This window comes from Rhinolophus sinicus, linkage group LG02, assembly GCF_036562045.2.
Source record: "Rhinolophus sinicus isolate RSC01 linkage group LG02, ASM3656204v1, whole genome shotgun sequence".
NCBI classification, from domain to species: Eukaryota; Metazoa; Chordata; class Mammalia; order Chiroptera; family Rhinolophidae; genus Rhinolophus; species Rhinolophus sinicus.
The window spans coordinates 55,760,310-55,786,370 of record NC_133752.1 but is presented as its reverse complement, the minus strand read 5'-3'; the positions used below and the strand labels follow the sequence as shown (position 1 = coordinate 55,786,370).

Here is a 26,061-nt window from a genome sequence, read left to right as displayed (position 1 = left end):
AGTGACTCAGATTGCTAAGATCTAGGGGCTTGTGAGGTGTGGGATCAGGAAATCATAAAAGGTGTTATGTGTTATGCCAGGGAGCTCAAGATTTAACCATAGGACCTTAGGAAGCCTGTTAGGCTTAAAAGGAAGGAGAATGGTTCATATGGTCAGATAACTTTTTAAAAGATCATTCTGGTGCCCCATACAAGAGAATTTATTAAGGGAGATAGAGAAAAACTGGTGTTTGATTGCCTTACAAGCTTGTGGCCCAGACTTCAAAAATACCGTTGCATTTCCTAGTATAATACAGCAAACTGGTTAAAAGGTTAGCCTGGAAGAAGTTTCAGGTTCAAGCTTCAGCTGTGCCATGTAGTAGCTGAGTGACCTTGGGGAAGTTACTTAGCTTTTCTGAGCCTGTTTCATCATCTGTGAAATCAAGATAACAATGGTGATTATGATTAAATGAGATGATGCATATAAAGTGCTTAGCATAGTGCCCTGCATAGAGCACTTAGCTCCTTCACTCATTTTATATATACCTGGGGTGCCAAAAAACATGTACACAAGTGGACTTCGGTCAACGTTGCTCAAGCAATAGTTCACCATAATCAGAAACGTCTGGATGCTGATGGTAACCACTTGAGCACCTCTTGTAATTGCAGAAGTCAAACGTGACTTGTATTCATCTTTTGTTATCAGTATATATTGAGTTATTACAATTAATAGTTTTTTCCTTAAAATGTGTATACATTTTTTGGCACCCTCTGTGTGTGTGTGTGTGTGTGTGTGTGTGTGTGTGTGTTTGAATTTCTACTGGCAATGGGGTATGTGGTAAGCAAATCCACTATAGTCCCAGTTCCACACCATCTTAGAGTCTAAAGGGAGAGGCATACATTTTAAAAAGCTTCCCATAAACAATTACATAGTTACATGCCAATTTCAGTGCTATGGAGTTAAGATACAAGAAATTGAGCACATATAGGGGTGGAGGCACGGAGGATGGATTTAGCAGCAGAATCAGCAAAGGCCCTGAAGCTAATACTGGAAGGATAAATAGGAGTAACTGGGGCAGAGAAGAAGGAGAGCTGTTTAGGCAGAAGGAATAAAGAGGCTGGTGTGTTTGAGGACCTGGTGGGAGGCAAGGCTGGGGTTGGATCACAGAGAGGCTCCTTGGCCTCAGTGAGGATCTGACGTTTTCTCCTTAGTTCAGGGAGAAGCTAGTGCAGACTTCCTTTTCTCCCCTCCCCCCTCACAGGGGCGTGATATGGTCCAGTTGGCCTTTTAAGAAGCTCACAGGGGTGGGTGGCTGTGTGGAGTAACCGTTAGTAATTACTTGGCGTGCAGATCTTCAGCAGCCGTGGGGCCGCTGCCAGGCAGGCCTGGCCTGATCCACTGAGACCACAGGCAATACTTGCGCTGACTTGGCAGCCACAGGAGAGGCCTTGACTGTGTTTTGATCGAGTTTCACTGAGTTTGCCAAAGCTTTGTCACATGTTTTCTCAGGTACTTGACAAGCCAAGGACAGGAAAGGACATGTTGGGGGCTGGGGGTGGGGACAGGGAGAACAGATGAGCAACACAGGTAATCTCGCTGCCTGGGACTCTGGCACAGGCCCAGGTTGCTGCTCATTGAAACCCAGGAAAAGGTGACAGTTCAGGGCACTCACTGTCCACCGGCTGTTGATGTGGCAGACCCACATTCCTGACACCCGGGTCTGGCCAGAAGGTGAGAACACATGCAGAAAGCAGCCTTGCTAGCCTACAGCGTCCTGTAACTCCTCTCAGCACTGGGAGAACACACCCACCTGTCCCAGCCACCAGCCCCCAAATCCCTCCTTTAGCAAGACAAGGAACCAGGGATCAAGCTAGACACAGTTCTTTCATATGTCAAAGAGATGTAAACAATGATATTGGTCTGCCCTATAAAGGACAATATACATGGAAATGAGGAATTTTCTATCCAACTACACATATGCTTTTCTTGTAAGCGACAATCTGTCAGCTATTCTTGCAACACAAAAGCTGACCAAACTTCAGAAAAGACTGCCATTTGTAAACGTGCAGGGAGGAATTTCAGATTTAGTTGGCTGTCATACCCCTAGACCTCTCATTTGGGCCAAGTCTGAAAGAGTTCCTTCCTTGAGTCAATCCATTTCAGGTATGTGGGCCTTTCATTGCCAGGCAGGAAACACCACATCTGACAATGTCTCTGTTTTAGGACAATGCTCATTTACCTCTAATTTAGAGATTAATGTGTTAAATTTCTTCATTCTATTTCCTCTGCCATTTCTCAAGGAAACATTAGAACTCTTCTTTGCTTCTTTGCTTCAAAGAAAAGTGGCTCTCCTCTACGTGGGAAGGTATATGGGGCACTACATTATTTTAACTTCTTCAGTGGCCCAGGCTGACATGGGCTCCTCCGTGTTACTCTGGAATGATTGTTGCTACAGTATGTTCTCCCAGCCTCTTGGAGACCAGGGCACAGTGTGGTGGTGGTGGGGGGTGGGGGTCAGGGGGTGGGAGTTCTAGTTCTGGCTCTGTCCCTACACAATTCTTTCCAGACAATAATGCTCAATTCTTCCTCTTAGATGTGTAAGTTCAATCACATCACTTCCCCTCTCTCTGTCTGTTTCCTCATTTAACCAATGAGGGGCTGTCCTTGCTCATCAGTTAGGTCCTCTCTCGCTCTAAAAAAATTTTTTTTTGAAATCCTGAAGAAGTATATATATCCTTAGCTTTTGGACTTATTCAGTTTGGTATTCCTGTAGAAACACAAGTCCTACGTGTACACATAAGAAGGCAGAAATGATATTTCCTCAGTGATTCTGAATGTTCATGCACTAATCTCCAATGTGATGGCATTTGGAGATGGGGCGTTGGGGACATAATTAGGGTTAGATGAGGTCATGAGGGTGGTGCTTTCAAGATGGAATTAGTCTCATTATAAGAAGAGACGCCCTCCCTCCTTCCCTCTATAAGCACACACTAGGAGAAGCCACTTGAGGACCAGCTAAAAGGCAGCCACCTACAACCTAGGAAGAGGGCCTCTCACTAGAACCTGATGGCCTATACTTTGCTTGAACTTCCAGCCTCCAAACTGTGAGAAGTACATTTCTGTTGTTAAAGCCACCCAGTCCATGGTATTTTGTTCTGGCAGCCGGAGGTAACTAGGACAGCAAGCATTTTCTAGGACAGTCATGGTGCCTGAGCCTTGGATATTTTCATGCTAAAAGAAGCCCCATCCTCATTCAGTGAGAGCAATACGGAATATACCGTCAAATAAGGCAAAGCAGAGGCTTTTATGTTCTTAATGTTTAACTAAACAATAAGGTTTAATGTTAATTGTTCAAGTGAAGATAACCAGTGTTGTTACACAATTTCATGCACTGTTGTTTTGTTAGGAGTAGAAATTGCCTGAACTAGACTGTAAAGTACCTTATATAAGTACTCAGTAAATAGCCATGGAAATGAATGACCACTTCCAGTCCCCTTTAATGTACGAAGGGAGGGCAGGAGTTTTAAAAGTACATTAGAATTAAACAAGAAAATGGATATCTTCTGCAGACGAAACCAATTCCTGGAGCATGTCATTTTTAGCACTATAATGAATCCATGGTACAGCTTTTAGCTCCACTGGAAATGACAATGCAAGTGTCACCCTGAATATCATGTACCTTAAATGGTATCTCATGTGTCCTCATCCTTTCAGAACCAACTCAAATATCTTCTCTTTGTGATTTTTCTAAATGACATTTGTATATTTTTACATTCCATGATCCCCAGACAGAATGTATTCGTCTTTCCTCAGGGCTCCCATTACAACTTGTTTTTACTTCCATACGGCATTTATCATATCATAGTACAGGAAATTAGGTGTCTATTCTGTCTTGCTAGATAGTGAACTGTCTGAGGGCAAGGCCATGGACATAGAAGCTTCTCAATAAAAGCATGGATGACTCATTCCTCATTCATCCAAGACTTCCAAAAACTGACTCAGCTACCTCTTTCTGCCTCTGTCTGCCCATCTATAATATGATACCATGAAGAGTAGTAAACATTGTCATTTTTGTTTTTCTATCCTCAGAATCTTAAATGAGCCGTAAGAGCTACCAGGATGCAGAGCCAGTAAACTCCAAAATCACATATAAAGATCCAGTGTTTTAATAATATTTGTCCCAACTGTTGTTTTGTCCATATTTCAAAGATCTCTTGATCCTTATTTATCCTGAAATTGTTGACACTTCTCAGCTGCCAAAAATCCACCATAACTTCATAGACTATTATGTGGCCTAATTTGGGAGGTCCACTAGTATGTTACTAGAGATTACCTCTCTTGTAGTTTAGTCTTGACCAACTCCTTTTAAATAAAATAAAACCAATTATTTTTATGATAATCCAAATGTTAAATTTAGTTAAATAATGAGAACACTGTGTTTTCAGGTTAGATTCTGGAGCAGAGCTTTTCATCAGCTACTGAATCTATTGTGTGGCAGAATGAAGAAGTAAACAGTTTGATCCCAAGTGCCTGCCCACCCCTCATACATCTCTTCTCTCTTCCTTTGTGCTGGCATCTAGTCCATGTTTTATTCCTTGTGAATCTTGATCATGGTTGGCCATTACCTCTATGCTACCCCCATGGAAATCTCCTCAGAGTATGAAGGGTTTAATAGTCAAAGACCTAACAAGGCAGAAGGCATAGGGATATGTCATGGTAGAATGACATAGCGTGGGGTTGACTTCTTAAGCAGGATTCCTGACCTCATATAATAGCCATCCCTGAGGCAGCTATGATGGATATTGCCATACTAAGTGGTATATAGAAGATACTAGAGAGATTCTGGAGTATTTCGTAGTAAAGTTCTTAATTTATTTTTCCTACCTCCCTCCTTTCCTTCCTTTTTTCTTTGTACAAGTACTTATTGAGCACTTACTATGACCTAGACACTGTCCTAGGCTTCAGGGAAATAACAGTGGGACCAGGTCCCTGCACACTGTGCAGCTTATATTCTGGTAGAAGAGACAGATAATAAATAGCTAAATGAATAATATGTAATTTCAGGAACAAACTACTTCATTTTATTAAAAACAAAAACGAGCAAAGGGTATGGCAGTTCCTGATAATATTAAACATAGAATTACCATATGATCCACCAATTTCACTTCTGGGTATATTCCCAAAAGAATTGAAAGCAGAATCTCACACACATATTTGTATATTCAGATTCATAACAGCATTATTCACAGTAGCCGAAAGGTGGAAGCAACCCATCAAAGTCCATTAATGAATGAGTGGATAAGCAAGATGTGGTCTATACATACAATCTAATATTATTTAACCTTAAAAAGGAAGGAAGTTCTGACACATGTTATAACATGGATGAACCTTGAAGACATTATACTAAGTGAAAGAAGCCAGTAACTAAAGGACAAATGCTGTATGATTCTACTTACATGAAGTACTTAGAGTAGTCAAATTCATAGAGACAGAAAGTAGAATAGTGGTTTCCAGGAGCTGGGGAGAGGGAGGAATGGAGAGTTGCTGTTTAATGGGTACAGAGTTTGGGAAGATGAAAAGATTCTGAAAATGGATGACGTGATGGTTGAACAATAATGGGAATGTATTTAATACCACTGAACTGTACATTTAAAATGGTTAAAATGAAAAATGCTATGTTATGCATGTTTTAACAATTTAAAAATTTTAAATCCTTTTTTAAAATAAGCAAGGGGCTGGAGTGGGAAAGATTAGGATGATCTGGGAAGCATCCTCTGAAGAGGCGGTGACATCTGAGTAGAGAGAAAACAACTGGAACAATGAGGAGAACATGGGACGACATAGGGGATTTCTTTGGGATTTTGTTCTAAATGCAACAGAACGCCTTTGGAGGATTTTGATCAATTAAAAAACATGATCTGATTTATCGATTTAAACGATCATAGTGGCTGCTATGTGAAAAGCAGAGTGAAAGGGAGGAAACCTGGTAGCCAGAAATCATTAAGAGACCATGGCAGTTGTCTAGGCAAGTGACTGGTGGCTCAGGTGATGTTGAGATAATGGGGAGGTAATGAAAAGTGGTTGGATTGGGATGTATTTTCAAGGCAGAGTCATCATGATTTGTTGATGGATTTGATGTGGGGTGTCAGAGGTGATGTCTCCATTTCTAACTGAGCAACAGAATAAAGTGGGGTGTCATCCACTGAGATGGAAATGACTCGGGGAAAAGCTAGTTGTGGAATGGGCATGGGGAGGGAATCAAAAGACGTTTTACGTAAAAAGTGAAATCATAAACCCAGTATCTAGCCGAGTGCTAGCACATAGAGGCCATTTATTAAATATTTGAATGAATGAATGAAACTGAATGGATAAATGGAAGGAGGGAGGAAGAAAGCAAACTAATTTTAAATTTTACAAAATATAAAGAATATTTTGCAAAATGATATGATCTTAAAGACCCCAAGCTAGAATTTGGAAGAACTGGATTCCAGCCTCAGAAAATATATACAAACCTCAATCCTTCTTTCAGCTTTTTTTTCTGGAACTTCTCGCCTTTCCTCCTCAGCAGTGAATGTACTCACACCTTTATTCATTCCAACCAGCAAGCCCAAGCCCATAGCTCTTGCATCCCTGTGTGTAAATGCAGAGTTCACAACCCTGGGGCAGGGAACAGCCAATTAGGAAGCTCCTCTGACAGGGAGCAGCCAATTATAAGCTTCTCCAGCTTTCCACTCACAAGTCATGCTTTCCCCACTCCCAACACTCCACTCTGGGCATCCCTCCCCACAGGCATGTGGAGCAGGGCCCTCAGCAGTCCAAATTCCCATAAAGTCAGTCCCCCAGGGAGTCACACTTTTTAAGGGCACAGTTTTAAGCAAGCAGGCGACAAGATCAGTTCATTCCATGGTTTGGCTGGACTTGCATTGACTGACCCACTAATTGCTCTTACTGAGCCTTCAGGCTGGTTCCTATTGATAGCCACAGAGAGCGGAGAGCAATTCGTGGGAAGAGACTATTTAAAAGTCACCTTCACAATTGGATAGGCACAGTGCAAAACGAGAAAGATCCGTGAAAATGCTGGGAGACAGCCTTACCTCTCAGGTTTTCACCCATTAACCACTTTTGTACTGGCTCTTCCACAGGACTGAGGGTACAGAGCGTGCCTACAGTAGCCCTCTTGCCTGTGTCTCATCCGGCAAAGACTACTCCGACAGTGGCCATCTGGACGAGCTCTCCACAAAGCTCTCCTGCCTCCCCTACCAGCGAAACGCCCAGCAACTCAGTGCTCCCTGTCACAGTGTCACCGGTGCAGACATCTCTGCTCCCCAAGAACGTTTCCTTAGAGCCCAGAGAACAGCCCAGAGAACAGGACACCACCAGCCCCACGTTGACTGGGGAAGGCACAAACGCAGACCTCTTATCAACAAGTGGTGGGGTCCACTTAACACCCACACCCGGGGAACACAGCTCAGGCACTTCCGAGGCGAGTGTGCCAGCTACAGGGTCGCAGTCCCCTGCTGAGTCTCCTGCACTCACCTCCCCTCAGACTCCAGCCTCATCACCCTCACCCCTACCAACCTCACCACCAGAAGTTCCTTCTACCTCCATCAGCACCAACCACAGCTCCACTGAGACCAGCACCAAGCCCACAGGAGCTGCAACCACGCCAGAGGCCCCAGCGGAGGAGCACAGCTCTGGCCACACCCCCACGTCACATGCCACGTCGGAGCTGGTACCCATGGAGACAACGCCCCAAACGACTTTGCCTGCCAAAGTGACCTGTATTCTGGTCGACATGGAGACCACCACCGCCTCGCCCAGGGTGATCATGCAGGAAGTGGAGCACGCACTAAGTCCAGGTGAGTCTGTCTAGAACACCACTTGACTACACTGAGATGTTGAGAATGCAGTTCAGTTAACCAGACACAGTTGGTTAGGTTTGAATTTTGGAACATAACGTCTGAGCTGAAGTATAATTGAGAAGAATTTCCACAAGAGCGCAAACTTCATTTTCAGTCACTAAGTAATTTCCAAATTAATTAATTAATTTACTCATTAATTGTGGCCAATTGCCAACGTTATAACTTGTCTTTACATATGTCACAGGGAATGTAAACGAATGAGACTCTATAAGCAAAGGAATTGAGAGCACAGCTGTTGGTCAAGCTTCCTAGGTTTCAATTCTGGTTCCTGACCTTGGGCAAGTTACTTCATCTCTTTGTGCCCTTATTCTTCCTCATCTGTAAAATGGGAATAAAAATAAGTTCTATCGTATATGGTTCTTGTGGAGATGAAATGAGATGATATAGAATGTGCTTATAACAGTTTCTGGCAGGGAGTAAGTGCTCAGGAGATGTCAGTTGTTATTATAATAACAAAGTGCTTATGGAAACCATGGAAACCAGTCCAAAAGAGTAGGGTGGAGGTGTAGAGAACTTGCATATTCTTTGTAGTCACTGATATATTTCATGGGAAAGACAATAAATTTTACAGGACAGTGCATTTATTTTTATTCTCCCAACAACCCTGTGAAGTTAGAATTATTTTTATCTTGATTTTGCAATCTCAGAAATTATGATGGAGAGAGATTTAGTGTCTTTCCTGAGGTCACATGTATCTGACATTGACGTGGAGACTGTAAATTTTAGGGCCCTGAACAGGAAAAGTTTCTAGTGGGAGCATTTGGAATCTTGATTGAGAAACAGGAAGGTGAGAACAGCCAGAAGGTGAAAGGGGAACATGGAACTGCGGACCCATCCCTGGGCAGCTCCTGCCTTGGGCCTGAAGTGAGGGCAATGTGGGTTCCTCTGTGCCAGCTCCATCCTTGTTAGCACCTATTTGTGCCTCCAGCCAGCACTTATTACACTGACCAAGCCAAACATGACCACCTGGAGTCAGAGGAATGGCTGTGACCAGAAAATAACATCTTTAATAACCAATTAATAAACAACCACTATGAATGGACACTCTATTAGACAGTGGAGGTGGGAGACAGCTAAGATTAACAAAACGTGATTCCTCATGGATGAGCTCCCAGTTTACTAAGGAATAAAGTCCCAAAGAATTGCAAATTCTTATTTCAAAGGCCCAGTGTATCAGTGAGGGTCCCAATCAGAAAGGGAGATACAATCAAAAGGTTTGGCTGGGTTATAGGGGAACCACAGGGGATCATAATAGCAGAGCAGTTATGCGAGAGGCTTAGGAGGAGAGAAGAGTAACCAGAACCCAGAAGGAAAGTCTTATAAAAGAGACCATCTTGACTGGAGCAGTGATTCTCGGTTGAAAGACACAACTAACCCAAGGCTAACCTCCTGAGAGTGGAGGGAATCAGTACTCTAGCCTCACTCTCCAACTTCCCTCTGATACGCAGCAGGAAGCCAGGGACAAGGCGATCCATTGATGTGGTGCATACAGCTCAGCCTGCCGGAGGCCTGTTCAGAGAGTGAAGTGTAGAAGGGTGGACAGTGGATCTGGAGAGGCAAGCAGAGGAAATCTGGCACACCCAATTCAAATGTGGATTCCCCCACCCCCATTAGCACCCTGTTTATACCTCCAGCCAGCACTTACCACATTGCATTTAGATGAGTATTTTCTGTCTCCATCTCTGTCCTAGCCCCCCCACCCCCTTCTGCTGATACTTTCCGTCCTCCCAGTATGCAGGTAACATCTGTAACATAGACTAGCCACTTGGAGCAGAGTACGTGTTGACTTGGCTCACTGTCTGAAGGACTGTCCCTAACAAAGTTACCACGAAAGGGCATGCTTGCAAGCAGTGGCCTCAACTCTTCCATCTTTCCTAGTTCAGGCCCTCACTACCACCTGTGTGCACAGCTCTTCAGTTTTCTAACTGAGCTCCCTTTTGCCACTCTCTAGCCCCTCCAGGAGACTTCGGACATGGTAGATCCACAAATTATGAGCTCGGTATGCAAGAATCTCCCTAAACTGGTAAAACCTACTACTTTCCATAAGTGCCCTAGTTTCATGGATTTGGTTATCCAAAACAGTCCTATTGCAGTATTCTGGCTTGGGTTTTAGACCATGTGTCTTGATTTCCTCAACTCTAAGCCAGCAGGGTCAAGAGGCACAAAGTTAGGGACAGAGCTGGGTCATGACCCTTTGTAGTTCTAGGGAATACTGCCCAGTAGCAACTCCAGAGTAAATGAACGAAGGAATGATTGAACGATTGAAGAGAAAGGCATGGCAGGTTAGAGGGAGATCACTGATTGCGGGCCAGAGTCCACTTCACAGACCAAAGAGGATTTATCTCTTATGACCTTTAATATATATATATATATATATATATATATATATATATATATATATATATATTGCATCTCCCAGGACCCTGTGCTTGATGCAACGAAGCATAAGAAGTATAAGACCTGTCCTTTGAGATTTTATAGTTTAAGTAGAGAGAAAGGGCACAAGTCACTTTTCATACCACTCATTAGTTTCTAATCTGAGAATGAGTTGGAGTGGGTGAAGGGATCTTGAAGCAGATGTGATACAATCTGTTCATTTCAAAGCTGAAGAAATTATGTCCCAGAAGTTTGGAGCGCTTTACCCAAGGTCACACCTCAGTGGCAGAGCTGGGCCGAGCCCAGATCCTTAACACCACAATCAAGTCTTCTTTCAGCATCCAGCGCTACTTTACTACCTTTCTCAGCCCTGCACACCAAGTGGCAGCTGAGACTGTGCTCACAGATTACTCTTTTGGGATGTTCTTGTTTACAGACTTTTGTGCTGCCTTAATAGTGGCAGTAATAATACCACACTTTTGTTTAGCATCTTGTCTTTTTCTCCGTGGATTCACATAGCATATTTCTGTTATTCCAAGAACTTGCCCATTCATAGTCACCAATGAGTAATTCTAAAACAAGGTAAATGCTTTTAGAGTTAAATTTGACTAGAGGAATTAGGAAGACTCCATGATGAAGGGAGCACAGGAGCTGAGAGGTAGGAGATGGAGGGAATTTAGGCCTAAGGAGGTGATTCGGGCACATGTGTGTGCAAAGATGGGGGACCAGCGGCACGGTAGTTAATGCTGCATATGCCTGGCTTCAGAAGCCACCCAGCAACTGTAAGCACTGAAACTGCCCTTGTCAGGGTAGGCAGAACTCCACGTTGCCAAGTCTGAGGTTAATTCTTAGGCTTGGCTTGACCTGACCTATCAGCAGCATTTGACACAGGTCACTGCTGTCGTTTTTAAAACACTGTCTCCACTTGATCTCCAGGATACAGTCTCGCTTAGTTCTTCACCTACCTGTCTGACCGCTCCTTCTCAGTCTCTGTTGCCTTATTTCACCCCTAATTTTCCCACACCAGAGCACCCCAGGGCCAGCATTGCCCTCCTCTCTCCCCAACGTTTCTACATTCACGCTCTCTACCCTCCACACTCACTCCTGACATGATCTCATCCTGTCTCATGACTTCAAATGTCACCCAATGCTGATAACCCTGAGATATAAAATTCTATCCCTGTTTTGTTTCTCTGAACTAAAGACATGTCTATCCAGCTGTCACCAAACTCATACTCCTCACGTGGGTGGCTCCTAGGCATCTCACACTTAATATGTACAAGATGAATTACTGATTTTTCTCAACCCTCAGTCGGCTCCTCCCTCAGCCTTTCCCTCTCTTCTTTCAATTCCTCAGGCCAGAAACCATGGACTAGTAATCCTAGACTCCTCTCTTTCTCACAAACTCCACATCCAGTCCATCGGAACCCAATCTCCTCTCACCCCTCTGTCATCTCTCACATGTAGGGCTTTAATATTTCTGTAACTGACCTTACTACTCACTACACTCTTGCCAGAGAGACCCTTTTAAAACTCAGGACAGATCTGTAGCTCCAAAGCTCTAACATTCCAATTGCTTCCTCTGTGAGCTAGAGCAAAGCCAAGGTCTGCGTCCTGCCTACAGTGCTCAGCTCGATCTGAATCTGTGCAGAGCCTCTCTGCTCTCACCTTGTTTCCCTCTTATCTGCAAAGACACCCCCATCTGACTGCTTCTTGAATAGACCAAGGGCCTCTCCCCTCAGGGCCTTTGCATTTACCATCTCCTGTGCCTGAAACAATTTCCCCACAAGGTCTTTAATGGCTTACTCCTTTCCATGAATCCAGACTTTGGTTAGCTGCCTGCTCCTCAGGAGCCTTTATTCATACTCTTGTCTGACATAGTCATCTCATCACCCTTAATCCCTTTACCCTGCTTTATTTTCCTTTTGATCATTTACCACTTTCTGAATTTGTCTCATTTACTTGGTTAGAGGGTGTCTATTTTCTGTCACTAGACTATCAGCTCCACGAAAACAAGGACTTTCTTCCCAACGAGGACGATGTAGGTTACATCCAACCCCTAGAGCAGAGCCTGATACATGGGAGACCCTCAATGCCATTTGTTGAATAAATGAATGAGTCAACCAATCAATACCGGGGAAGCGCTCTAATTTCTCTGAGCCTTGGTCTTCTCGTCAGTAAGATGGGATAAGGATAGTATCTGCATGATGGGGTTATTGTAAGATTTAGTTGACATAATAAATTTGCAGCATAGTAGCCATTGAGCAATGGCTTTGTCAATACCTGTGATTGGTATTTTACTGTGATTTATCGTCATCGTCATTATTGGTTTTGCTTTTGTTATTTTTGTTGTTGTTATATTTATCATAATGAAGAATGCCCACCATCTTCAACAAACTCCTATTGAGCTTTTATGATGCGTCAGGCATCTAGCTAGATACTGGGATTGGGCCATGAATAAGATAGTTACTTCCTCGTGGAACTTGCAATGTGGCATGTACGTAGTATGGCAAATAACCTAGTTTGGTGGATCGCAGACTGTGTGCAAGGGTACAACGCAGAACACGCAGGAAGATTTCAGGACAAGTGTTAGAGGACCCTGAGGAGCAGGACCCTAAGTAGTAAAGCAAAATTTACTTTACTATCCAGGCCATTGATAGTCACTAATGGCTTTTGATCAGGGGAGAGACATATGGGAATTTTCTTTTTAAGAGGATTCAACTGGCAGGAACACGTGTAGTACGTTTCAGGGAGGTCAGGCCTGGAAACATGAAGACCATTTATACTTGGCTTCTGGCTCATCATTGCTACGGACAGACCATGACACTTAGCTACTCTGACATTAAGAGATCTTAGCTGCAAACTATGTACAAGAGAGGCAGTCTTTCAGGGTCCTTTTGGCTTATGATACCATGAAAATTGTTTATGACAATTCTTCTATGTGGAAGAAGTGAGATTCATATTCACGTGAGGTTTACTAGCTATATACATGTTGCTTGGATGGGGCTAGTGAGTGACACACGGAGCCCCTCATCTAATCTTCAGAACATTCCACTGAGGTGAGTTGAGGTTACCCATCCTACAGGTGAAGACAAAGGTCCAGCGAGATTAAGTGACTTACTCAAATTCTCATGCGAGTGACCAGATGAGGATTCAAATTCATTGTTCCTGACTGACCTTGAGTCAAGTGTTCCTTTCACTATACCCATCCCACATGAACTCATAGAAGTGAAAAGTTGAGGGAGGACTGATGGCCTCCAGAACTACTGTGGAAATGAGTGACATGGGACGTTGTCACATGCCAAGTGCTGCCCGCTGGGTCTCATGGGTGGGGATGAGGAGAAGCAGGTGGCAGTAGCTCTCATCCCAAAGCAGCTGTCCAGAAGAAACAAGTTTTGATTTCCATTTTTCAGCTTCTGTTTTACTTTAAAGGAAGAGAGAGAGAGCCATGATGTGTTAAATTTGGGTCATTTTGTGTTATTGAATCCGACCTCTTCAAGGGTGGAAACTATAACCACAGAATGTTTGACTCCCTGAACTAAAACAAATGACGCTGTGCAATTCTATGCTCAGCAACTGCTTTGGGGGTTAACTGACATTACGCACCAACTTTACGCAGAACATCATCAATTCTTGCATATGCAAGCTTTAAAATTATGGTCACCGTGCTTGTTGCAAAGTGGACATTCTTTTGTCTGTAAAATCCAATTGTCAACTGGTCTTATGCTATCCTATACTTTGCATTGCAAAGAGATGGATACATAATTGTGAAAATTGGTAAAAGCTTTTGAACTTTAAATTGCTAGTCTGAATCCCAGTATATTCAGTATGAACTGTGCTAATAAATACCCTTAAATAAAGGCCACTGAGCAGGCAGACATCGAGACATCTCTGCATCAATACCTGCAAGGGACTTTCAGCTCTACATGACATCTCCTTACCCCAGATTAATTCTTAGGATCGATATGCATTTGAAAACAGGATTGACTCCTAGAACAGGTGAAAGAATAACTTTTAAAGTACACTTACAACAATTTTAGGGGTAAAAATGTGTACTGTAGTAAGTTCATGACCATCATTCTTAGATGACATATTAAAAATATGTTAAAAAAAGGGAAACTGATGATTTAATTAATAAATAGGTGAGAAGACCATGCAAAAAAAGGTTAAACATTTACTGACCAGATTCTTTTGGAATGCCCAGAATATATCAGGAAGCAGTAACCCTACAAAGTATTATATTTATCTTAGGCTCAGTTTTACAAATACTAGATCATGGTACATGCCGAGACCCAGCCTAGTACAGTAAATGGTACCCCCATCTTTTCAGTTCTCTCGCCTTCACTCCATGTCCTCTCCATCATCCATTACTACTGATTTTGAACTTAGTAGCTCTCAATTCATCTACTTTACTTTTACACGCATGTCAAAGCTCCCATAATGCCATGTTAGCTCCCAACTGGCCACTTTACTGCCTCCCCTGTACCAATCTCACCATCTTACCCAACGACACAGCAGCCAGAATGACAATTAAATGCAAATCTGATTGAGTCACACATAACCTACCACCACCAGGATCCCAGTGCCTCTGGGGCATCTCACTGCTCTTAGGATGAAATTCACAAGCCCCCAGAGACTGGCAACGTGGGGCCTCTGCTCCCTTCCCTGCCTCACCTGGCCCCTAGGCCTGGCTCTCTGCATCTCCCATGCAGGTGTCTCCAGGTTCCATGGACCTGCTGCTCGCCCTCTTGACACAGGGCCTTTCTTCATTTGAATGCTTCTACCTGGAACCCACAACACATCACTTCACCTGGTTAATTCCAATTCATTCCTCAGGTCTCAGCTCAAACATGACCTGTTCAGGAGGTCTCTGCTGGGGTCCCCAGTCCAGCTCTGGTCTCCCAGTTACAAACTGTCACAATTCAGTTGTATCTCTCCTTCACAGTGTGCAATTATACACGTACTTGTGTAGCTCTTTGTCCATTGCTTACACTGCTTTTCCAGGTACCTGAAGTGGGGCCTTGTCTGTTTGGGCTCACAAATATATTCTCAGTCCCTAACAGTGTCTAGCTCAGTATAGGTGCTCAATAAATGACTGATGAATGAGTAAATGAATGATTTTTAATGACTACCTATCAAGCTCTATGCCATAAATTCACTATTTTCTTAGCTTCATAAATCCTAACCTTTGAATTGAGAATGAAGAAGAATTAAACACCTTCACCTGTGGCCCTAATCTGTACAGGTTATTATAACAAGAATACCATAGACTTGATGGCTTAAACAATGAATTTATTTCTCACAGTTTTGGAAGCTGGAAAGTCCAAATTCAAGGTGCTGGCAGATTCTGTGTCTGCCAAGGGCTTTCTTCCTGGATCACACATAGCTGTCTTCTCGCTGTGTCCTCACACGGCAGAAGGGGAAAGAGAGCTCTCTGAGGCCTCTTTTATAATGGTGCTGATCCCGTTCATGAGGACTCCACCCTATGACCTAATCACCTCCCAAAGGCCCACCGCCTGATACTATCACATTGGGGGTAAGGATTTCAACATGAGAATTTGAGAGGGACACAAACATTCAGTCCATTATACCTGTGCATGCAAAGGTACCCCTTTAACACACCGTCAAATAACAGACCATCAAAAGGGTTCTCTGCTGTCACTCTGGGTTTCTGCCCACCCCCATTCCCACCACACCTCTCTTGCCACCATGCTTACTCCTATCTTTGGATTTCAGGGTTGACAAAGTTATGGATTTTTATAAACTCTCACTCACATTGTTTTCTTTTGTACCCAATTCTTTAAACAGGTTAAACTTCAAAACCTTCTAATGCCAAGTAAACTACCATAAGGAACTCCAAATCTCAAATTTTATTTTAGATAAAAATTGTTCTTAATTCTTGTCTCTACTACTTTTATTTTGCCTTCATTTACTTTCACTACTTAAATCCTAATCTAGTTTTAGTACATTTCCAAAATATCCTTTGAAAAAGATGTCAAGGTAGTAAAATCAGACAGTTACCATTTACACTGTTATCTGGAGGCTACAACTCCATACAACATATTTATAACATAAATATACAACATTTTAATTGTGTCAATGTCACTTTTCATTATGTTTGGAGAGTTTATGTCTCCACGGAGCAATGTGAACATAGTTTCTTTTTTCTGCTTCAAATACTTTCACCAGTTGTGACTAAAATGATTTTGGAAATGCTTCACTGAGAAAGTGGATGTTCGCTTATAAGCACAGCTGATATTATTAATGAATCTATGACTTGTTGGCTCATTGGGAACACTGATTGGATTATGCCTATAATTCCATATGCAGACTAAACCCTTATTGTAATCTTTTGACTCAAGGGCATGTCTCTTTAATTACAAAATAATAGCAGGAAAGTGAGAATGAATCAGCATCAACCCATCATCTTTATCAGTAAAGGATCTAAAAATCCCACCCCAGCATGTTGAGTCAGGAGCACTGTATTTGGAGAACACATAATAGATACTACATTGATATTGCCCTCAGCATGCCTTGTTTCTCAAGTCCCAGAAAAGAAAAATATTGACCAATAAGAGACATTTTATTTAGCAGTATCTTTCTTTTATCATCAGACTCAGCCTTCAGGGGTGGACCACACCCTCAGAAATGAAGGTGAACTTAGGTTAAAATCATAATTTCAATTAAGTCCATGGAAGCAGGCCATCAAAAACCCTTTGTCGTATTTCTGTTTGGAGATATTATGGTGTCATTTCAAAGCCAGGCTGTAGGAAGGCAAGAATATTTCTGATAGTACAAAATTGGTCATCAGACTGCCTGGTTCAGATCTCACCAATGCCATTTGCTAGATGGGCAATTTTATCCTTCAGGGGGTATCACATTTTCCTCATCTGTAAAACGAGGGTAATCATAGTACTCTGCTTGCCTTATAGAATTCTTATTAGGATTAAATGAGACAAGAGTATAAAGTGTCTCACATAGTTGGCACTAAACAAATGTTAACTTATTATTATTACAGTTGGGTCTCTAATCCTCAGTGGATACCAACAGCAGTTGACTCTTCTAGACTTTGATTTTTCTTAACTTGAAAAAATACAACATTTGTAAAACTCTTTATGATTCCCAAAAGGATTATTACTATAAATATTAGGCAATAAAAATTCATTTAAGCACCCGCCTATAACACAATACAGAACAGGATAATCTAAAAGTGTGAAAGAGAAAAACAACTATGTTCACATTTCAAATAGTAATGCTTTCATGAAACTTGGAAAATCTGAAAGGAAGGGTTAAAGAGTACGAACAACTAGAGATTTCGAGCTGGAAGAAAAGAAATCTTGGGGGAGGGAGGATACAAAGGCCGTGCTGTAGGATTTTGCCAAGGCCCCACTTGCCCCTAGGGTGACAACTAAGAGCTTGATGTGGTTGCCCTTTTCCCTTAACTGGCATCCAAGTTTGGAAATTATGTTCTTTTCAGAGTTTTCAACTCCAAAACTGTGGGGGCCTGAGTCTGGGAGAAATTAAAACTTGGTGAAATACAGTATCCAAAAGCAGGTTCTTGCCCAGCCTTGCTGATTAATTACATGGAGGCCAAATTAAATTAATCGTTCCGTGGAGATTCCTGTGTCCTTGGGCTGCAGTAATTATACTGATGTCACTGCCCTTGACCAAGATGTCGAGACAGGTGATCAGAACCTGTCACTCTCTGCTCCGCACACAGGCTGCTCCAGCCCTGACTACTGCCCTCGCTTCTTCCTGGTCTCTTCCAGGGGCTCCAAGGGCAACTGATTTACCCCCAGACCAGTTTCTCACCCCCATCCCCTTTGTGAATCTGGCATTCCCAGGAGCAGTATCTTCAAAAGTATGGCTTAAGTTCCTACATGGGTAGTATACAAGGTGATGAACCTTTTTTATTCTAATAAAAAACTGTGTTAGTGTTTTAATGTGAATTGGAAAAAACCATAAATGATTCTGTAACTATTATGGCTTAGGATAAGGCTATATGTAATAAGTATCTAAAGAAAAATAATGACTTGATTTAAAGACAGATATTAAGAAAATAATAGTGTAAGTGGTGTGGACATTGCAAAAAATATGAGGGTGTTATGAAGATGTTTATGAATTTTGGAAATATTGCCCTGAAGTCAAGGCTGGGGTCTTGTCCTTTTTTATTACTTCAGCTAATTAAGGCGTTTAAAGCTTTTACTTGAGATGAGACCAAGGGATAGAGAATTTAAAAGCTTGTATACCAGGAATCAAAAGTTCTGAGTTCTAGTCCAGCTCTGCCACTAATGAACTCATATCAACCAAATCTCTTAATTTCTTTAGACTTCCACTTTGTCATCTGTAAAATAAAGAGGTTAGATTCAATGAAACTTCTTAGAATGTCCTTTCAACAATAAAATTACATTATTCCATTGGTCATGATCTTGCTGGAAGCAAAACTTGAACTTGCAGTCTTCACTAATTTCTAATACCCAAATTGGCTCAAATCTCATCTGGATTCAAGGTTCTTTCCTGGCTTCAGAGTTTTTATGGGCAAGAGGTTCCCAGAGCTTAAGTGGGACCTTTGTGTTACATTCACGATGAACAAAGCATTTTAGATACACTATTTAAATTGTAAAAGCACTGAGAGGAAGTGAGTGTTTCATCAAAGTTCAGCACGTAGTAAACATCAGCTGTGTGAATGATTGAGTGAATCCCCATGTACAGGTAGAGATGGGGACACAAATGAGGCCAGGGAGGGAGGGAGGCTTAAGGTGACTTGCTCCAAACTCTTCAGCTAGTGCGTTTATAAAGCCAGTCTCCATGTCAGCTCTTCTCATCACAGGAAGTGGAAAGCATGGGTTTGGGGAAGCCAGCCTCAGTGGTTGAATCCTGTTTCTGCCCACTAACCAGGGGAACAGATTTTTGTTAACTGCTTTATTTCCTGAACTCCACTATGGAGATACGTGCCCTGCTCTGCCTGGCTCGGTGCCTGTCACAAGATAGCCACAGTAATGATGGCTTCTATGACTTTCATGACTAGGATTATTTTTCTTATTGCGTCTATTACTGTTCTTAGCACAAAACTACAGATGTCCCTGAAAACTGTTGTTAAGGCTATTAACAGATTTAATGCTATTAACAGACTGCTATTAACAGATGGAGGGGTCACCCATGTTTCTGGAGGAATTCCCATTCCCTGCAGCCTCCTTTTGGTCTGGGCAGCACCTTTCAGCCAACTGAATGGGAGGAATCCTCTCTGACCCTGACCTATGGCTGCTGTGCGGTCATGGGCTTGTCCTAATGCTATGGGGAAGGGAATGAGGCACACCCTTTGCTATTCTTAGAAATTGAGTTTAGTTCACACATTATAGTTGTCAAAGGAGAGCTGGGATTGGGAGATTGGGGAGATAAGCCTCATTGCTGGGAAAGATTGTAATTGTAAGTGAAGTGAAGAGACTTTAAAACCATGGTAACTGGGGACTATGGAGGCCTGAGCGCCCTGGGTTGGTTCGTTGCAAACCAGAGCTCCTTGTGACGTTAAAGCACAGCCCATGTGCCATCTGAGAGAGAAATGCAGGGAGAGGAAACAGGCAAGTACAAATCTCTTATTATCTCCACAGAGACTTACTTTCTTGTATATATTTTTAACTATGTGCTACCTATGTAGGTAAAATGCTCTTAGATAAAAGTAAAGCCAGTCCCCGAACCAGGTCTCCTGATTACAGGAAGTGGGGAAAGTATAGATATTGGGGACTCTGGCCCAAAGTTTGAATCCCAAGTCTGCTTACTGACCAGGTCTGCCCACTAACTAGCTTTTAGGTAAGAGTATAAACATGAGGTAAAAAATTCCAGTTGTGGTAATATTTGGCTAATTTTGATAAAGTTTACCTCTGCCACTCTGTGGGAGGTAATGACTAAGCAGTCCTTTAATGATTTAAAGATTTGGGGGGATGGGGCACTGGTGAAAAAGGACTAATTTACTGAGACAAACTTAGGTTGTGTTAATTAAAAACACTTCTGTAGCATATTTGCATGTATGGCTATATGCCTTATAAAGGAGTTTTATTTTTGTATCTTTACTAAAAAAGTGCAACTTAAAAAATAGCTATGCTTCAGAAGAAATCAGTTATTTCATGGATTTCTTACTTTGTACCTACACAAATACTTGGTGTCCCTGGCTTTAAGGGACTTTCGATCGAAAGGGAAGGCAGAACATGTTCACATAAAACCATTAGCATAATAGTATATTTTATGCGTCTTTATCTTGCCTGTATATGAATAACCACCCACAGCAACATATGTTAGTATTACTTCTAGACTAGAATAAGTTAACCAAATTCTTGCATACAAAATAAAGAAGTAAACATCAGCAAAAGATTGCTCGAAAGGAGCAGAGGTCATTGGGATGATTTCCAAGAGAAGACTGGCCTTCACAAGGTTCTCGCAAATCATCCCTCTGCCCAAAACACTTCCATGGTTCCCGGTTCCCACACTATCAAGCCCAAACACCGTGTCTGGCTTTCACAATTTTCCATGATGTGGTCCTGAGTACCCAACCATTTCACGGTCCCTATTAATTTCCATTGTACCCTCTAATGTAGACTGTGGCCTTAGTTTTGTCCCCTCTGTAAATTGTGTGACCTGGGGTAAGTCCTTCTGAATCCTTCAGTATTGCGGTCTCCTAATCCATGCAGTGAAGGGGCTGGACTGTGCAAAGGTCCCAACAGTCCTCTTCATTTGTGCGAATTCACAAAGCACTTCATCTCTCCAGACCCTCCCCACAGCCCTGTGAAGTGGAGAGGACCAGGGCTATGCCATTTTTTAGATAAGGACACCAGCTGAGGTGCTCTGTCTCCAAGCTCAGTGCTAACACTTCAAGCCTGGAAATGTCTGGTGTTTGTACTCCATCTAGCTGGTTCCTGCCTCAGTCCTTCATTGCTGACTGTTCAAGTCCTGTTCATCCTTCAGAGAACAGCTTCATTCCCACCTCTTCCCACAGCTGCTCCAGCTTTTATACACACACCTTCTGCCCAGTGCGAGGCAGAAATAGAGTTTGTTACTACCCACGACCCACTTTCCACCTTACCCACCTGCTTGTCTGCCCATCCAGCCTCTCCCTCCCCTGTACGATTCCTGGGGCCTGACACTTGCCTCTGTGCCCGGGTGGTGAACCTCAGCACCCTGGCGTGTTGCATCTCTACATCCTGTACCATCCTAGCTCAAGGAGAGCCTGTAGAGCTCATTAAGGAGAAGCTTACAGCATTGATTTAGGGTTAGAATGAGATAAGCTTAGCTTCCCACGGTGTGGGGTAGAGTGGGAGGAAAACAGCAGTGAAAATTCAAGCAGATTCAAGGCCAGAAGGCAAAGCAACCTTCAATACTGGTAAAATTAGAACCCACTTAGATGATAGTATCCAAAAACTGAGATTTTCTTTTTCTCTCTTCTCCCTCGTATCACAACCTACACACACGTGTGTGTATACACAACCCAAAGCAAAAACAAAAACAAAACTATACCCTGGGTTATTTAATATACTGCAAGGTACAGCAGTTGGCAGCATTCCCAGCAGTGATTTTAGACCACAACACATTCTAGAAACCAATGACATAGACCTTAGGTCACTAACATAGACAGTAGGTCTGTGACTACTGTCTGCTTCTAACTAGTTTGCCTCCCAATTAATCTGAATTATTGAGCTTTGACCTACCTTCACCAGTACCAACAAGAGGACCCAAACCACCACCCAGTCGCAAGGTAGGCTGATTCCTGGACAGCCAACAGAAAACAGAAAGGATATATCGGAGCAGCCAGTTTTAACCACAAGCAGATGCTGATATATCACTAGAGCCTAGGGTGGAAGAAGAGCCTCGTCGGTAACAGCACAGACTCTAGAGCCTGCCCTTGTGTCCTAGTTCTTCTAATATCCAACCATGTCATTCTGGGCCCTTACTTTCTCTGTGCCTCAGTTTCCTCATCTGTAAAATGGAGATAACAAGAGTACCTACCTTATAGAGTTCTCATGAGAATCACATGAATTGAAATAGTTGAAGCTCACAGAACAGCCCCTGGCACAGAGCAAGTAACAAGAAAGTGTCCATTGCTATTATTTTTATTGCCGCTGTTGTTGTTTATTACTATTGTCATTGTAGTTTGGAGGAAGGAGCTGTGATATGAGACTATTGTTATAAAGATGGAAGAGTCCTTTCCTAGTGTAACAAAGAGATTCAGGCACACACAGAGGTCTAACCTTCAAGCCCCTTTCCTTACCGGTCACCACTTCCCTCCTCCAGCACATGCAGACAGATGCTTTTAAGAGAAAGAATTACTCTAGATGGAAAGGGGTGGGTGAGGATAAAGGGGAAGGTGAGGGGATTAGAAAGCACAATTGGTAACCACAAGATTGCCATGGGGATACAAAAGTCAATTTGGGGAATCTAATCAATAATGTTGTAAAGATTTTGTAGGGTATCCGATGGACACTTGCCTCATTAGGGAGACCACCTCAGGGATGATGTAGATGCCTGATCACTGCAGTGTACACCTGAAGCTGAAGCTGAATAATAATAAATGTCAACTATAGTAATATATGTATACATATATATTATATATATGTTTATGTATATATGTGTGTATATATACATATACATATATATGTATATATATAGAGATATATATAAATATATATCTCTATATATATAGTCACAAGAAGTGGAGTACAGCATAAGGAATACAGACAGTGGAAATGTAATGGCTGTATGCGGTATCAGAGGGGTAGTAGATTGGGGGAGGAGGGTTATCACTTTGTAACGGGTATAAATGATAAATGTCTAACTATTACAGTGTTTTGTACACATGAAACTAATAAAAAAAATTTTTTAATTAAAATAAAGAGAAAGAATTCCTCTGAGACAAAAGGTTCCTTTCCCCTTGGTGACCTTGAATGAAGGAGCCGCCACACACTCTTAAGTGGCCTCTTGCTTCTATTCTCCACTTCTAACCTACTCCCTGGACCAGGAAGAGGAAAGAAAATAGCAAGAATATTGAAAAACAGTCAAGAGCGTTGTTAAAGACTCTTAAAATAGATCAGACGCGCACACACACACACACACACACCCAGGCACTTGGTCAAAGTACTTACACATGCATTCTAAATAAGCTGACTGTTGCATTTCCAAGGAGAAAGTAGTTCAGGAGTCATCTACAGATAGGATCAAACCATTTACCTTTTTGTCACCCCTGGAAACTTCCTACCATCACCTCTTCCGGGCCCCAGCCCTCTCAGAGCAATAACAACTTTTTAAAAGAGCCCAAGAAAGGTCTTTCTTTCAGAGGTTGCTTTGGTTCACCCCACCACACCCTGCTATTATCATTTTGCATATGATTGGCAAGTGTCATGCCAAAGAGGGCAGGTGAAAGACATTTCTTTCACATTTAAAGTGAGGGAAAAAAAGGTTCAATAAGAGAAGTCCCCAAAGGAGCATTTGAAGTTTAGGAATATTGCTGACTAAGCCCAGGAAGACAGGAGGGCACCATTAGGTCAAGGGAGTGGGGAAGTAGTTTGGAAAGAGAGCCCCTTCTGAGTGTGGGAGACTTTCTGTGTCTGTGAAGGACTAGCAGGTGTATGATAAAGCGGGTGTATGTCTGTGGTGTGAGAGGCAGATGTGTGGAGAAAGAGCCTTAAAATGAGGACACAGTTTATTGCAGGCTGCACAGGGCACAGAGCAGCCAAAGCAGGTGAAGTAATGACTTCCAGGGCAGCCCCCTTCCTTGGTTAGTCTGACCAGATCTGACCAGGAGCATGGCCTGCTGGGAGCTTGTTCTGGCTACTTCGAGGATATTATCAGACCTTCTTCAGGCAGTATTCCTAAAATAACTCTCTTCCAGCTCAGGCATCCATGGGACTCACAAGCACAGGCTGCGGTGGTTGGAGCATAGCTGTAGAGTCATGGGAGCAGATATTCAGGTAAAACCTAGAGGAGGGGATTCCAAGACGGATGATAGGTGGGGAGCCTGCTGCTTGGCAACTTTCTGTGCACAATGATTGAGCTCAAAAAGTGCCAGTTATCCTTCTTTTTTTATTTTTATTTTTTTGCCAGTATCATACTTATTCATTCCACATTAATTGAGTTGAGTGCCCACTATGGTCTACAGACTGGTTGGTGCTAAGAGTGTGGGAAGAAGGGGAAAGAGATGCAAGATGAATGAAGTCTGCCCGGAGAAGCTCATAGACACAACACAGTGTTTGAAAGAAGCTGACACACAACAACACTGTAATTTGTTTGGGGGTGTCAGAAAAGCTTTTCAGAAGGATTGATATTTAGTTGTCATGAAGAAAGAGTAAGAGTTGGCCAAGCTAAGAAAAGGGACAAGGTAGTAACCAGTACACTAATGATTAAAAATGCAAAAAAACCTGGAGTGAAATAGCCCTGGGTTCAAATGTTAGCTTAACCATTTACCAGATTGTGACACCTGAATCAAGTTCTTAATCTCTCTGAACCATAACGTTCTCATCCGTAAAATGGGAATAATTCTACTCATCTCATGAAGACAATGAAATGAGATGATCGCTATAAAGTGCTTGGCACAGTGCCAGCCCAAAATAATGGCCTGCAAATGTAGAATAAAAAGCTTATTCTTCTGCCTATTCTGATTTTGTTGTTGTTGTTGTTCTGGGTTGTTATGAAAGTCGTAAAACGGTACCCAGAAAAATCCCAGCCTTCAGAGAGGCCCAAAATTTAAGGAGGCTTTGGCTCACAGATCTTCAACAGCCGTCTGGTCAGGCAACATGTTGGCAGAATGGAATGTGCTAGCACAGTGGAATATTCTTATATCTTGGCTCATAAAATATACAGATAAGGTTCCTCCAATTCTCTCTTATTTTCTCCTGGCTCCAGGGCTTTACTGTGTGAGTCACACCCAGTCTGTAACTCCAAATCCCAACGAGGAAGAACTGCAATGCCCGCCACCTTCCCACCCCCACTCCCAGGGCACTACCCACCAAATGTTCCCATCTTCCTCATAGGGCAAAGCCTCCCTTACCCCAGCCACACATTCCTCATGTTCCCTCTCCCTGCCCCTCTCTGAGAAAAGGAGGAGTAGGAGGAGATGGGGAATTCCAGTTTAGTTCAAACAGAACACAAGGGGAAATGACATTTGTTTTCACAAGGAGAAAATCAAGCCTTTTCAGTTACCATATAAAGTTGTGCTAATGTTGGCTCAGCCACCCCCTCATATGTTTAAACTATGATGCCCTGATGTGTGGAACCTCCCAGGGTGAGGTTCCTGGTGGGTTCTGAAGGTAGCAGCTGCTGTGAAGGTGACAGAGAGCGCAGGACACAAGATGTTGAGGGTAGGGGCCTGATAAAGGTCTTCTAGTTCCAGAGGACCCTTGCTCTCATGGCTGGCACCCTCTGAGACGGGCTGGTGGATGGCAGAATAGTTACAATGGTCTAAGTACAATCTACTTTAAAATAGACATGTTTCAGCCTCATATTGGTCAGTTCCAAGCATCAGAAGTACCCGTCTGCTCTGCTGCCCTCAAGGGCCCATCAGGTGAAAACTCACCTGCTAATTCCAGCTCTGGTCACACAAGCTGTCCTCTGTGAACAAGAAAAGGTGTCCTTAAAGAGCCCTGTTTGGATACTGGTGTTACACTGAGAGCTAGACAGCCACCAGTCACATAGAGGAGAAGCGGGTCACTCTATCACTTGTTGTTTAAAAAAAAAAAAAAAAAGGTACTTGAGTTGGGGCCCCTGCCTGATTTATCTTAAGAAAGAGGTGGTATATAAATAAATC

General features: G+C 42.7%; 1 protein-coding gene across 1 annotated transcript in view; it reads left to right on the top strand.

Moving 5' to 3' along the window:
* The window catches only part of PARM1 (prostate androgen-regulated mucin-like protein 1), a 95,190-nt gene that overhangs the window by 51,701 nt on the left and 17,428 nt on the right, over positions 1–26,061 (top strand). Inside the window, exon 2 of the mRNA XM_019720707.2 lies at positions 7,122–7,838. Within this exon, the coding sequence (XP_019576266.2) occupies positions 7,122–7,838 (717 nt within the window). The remainder of the gene's footprint in view (positions 1–7,121; positions 7,839–26,061) is intronic.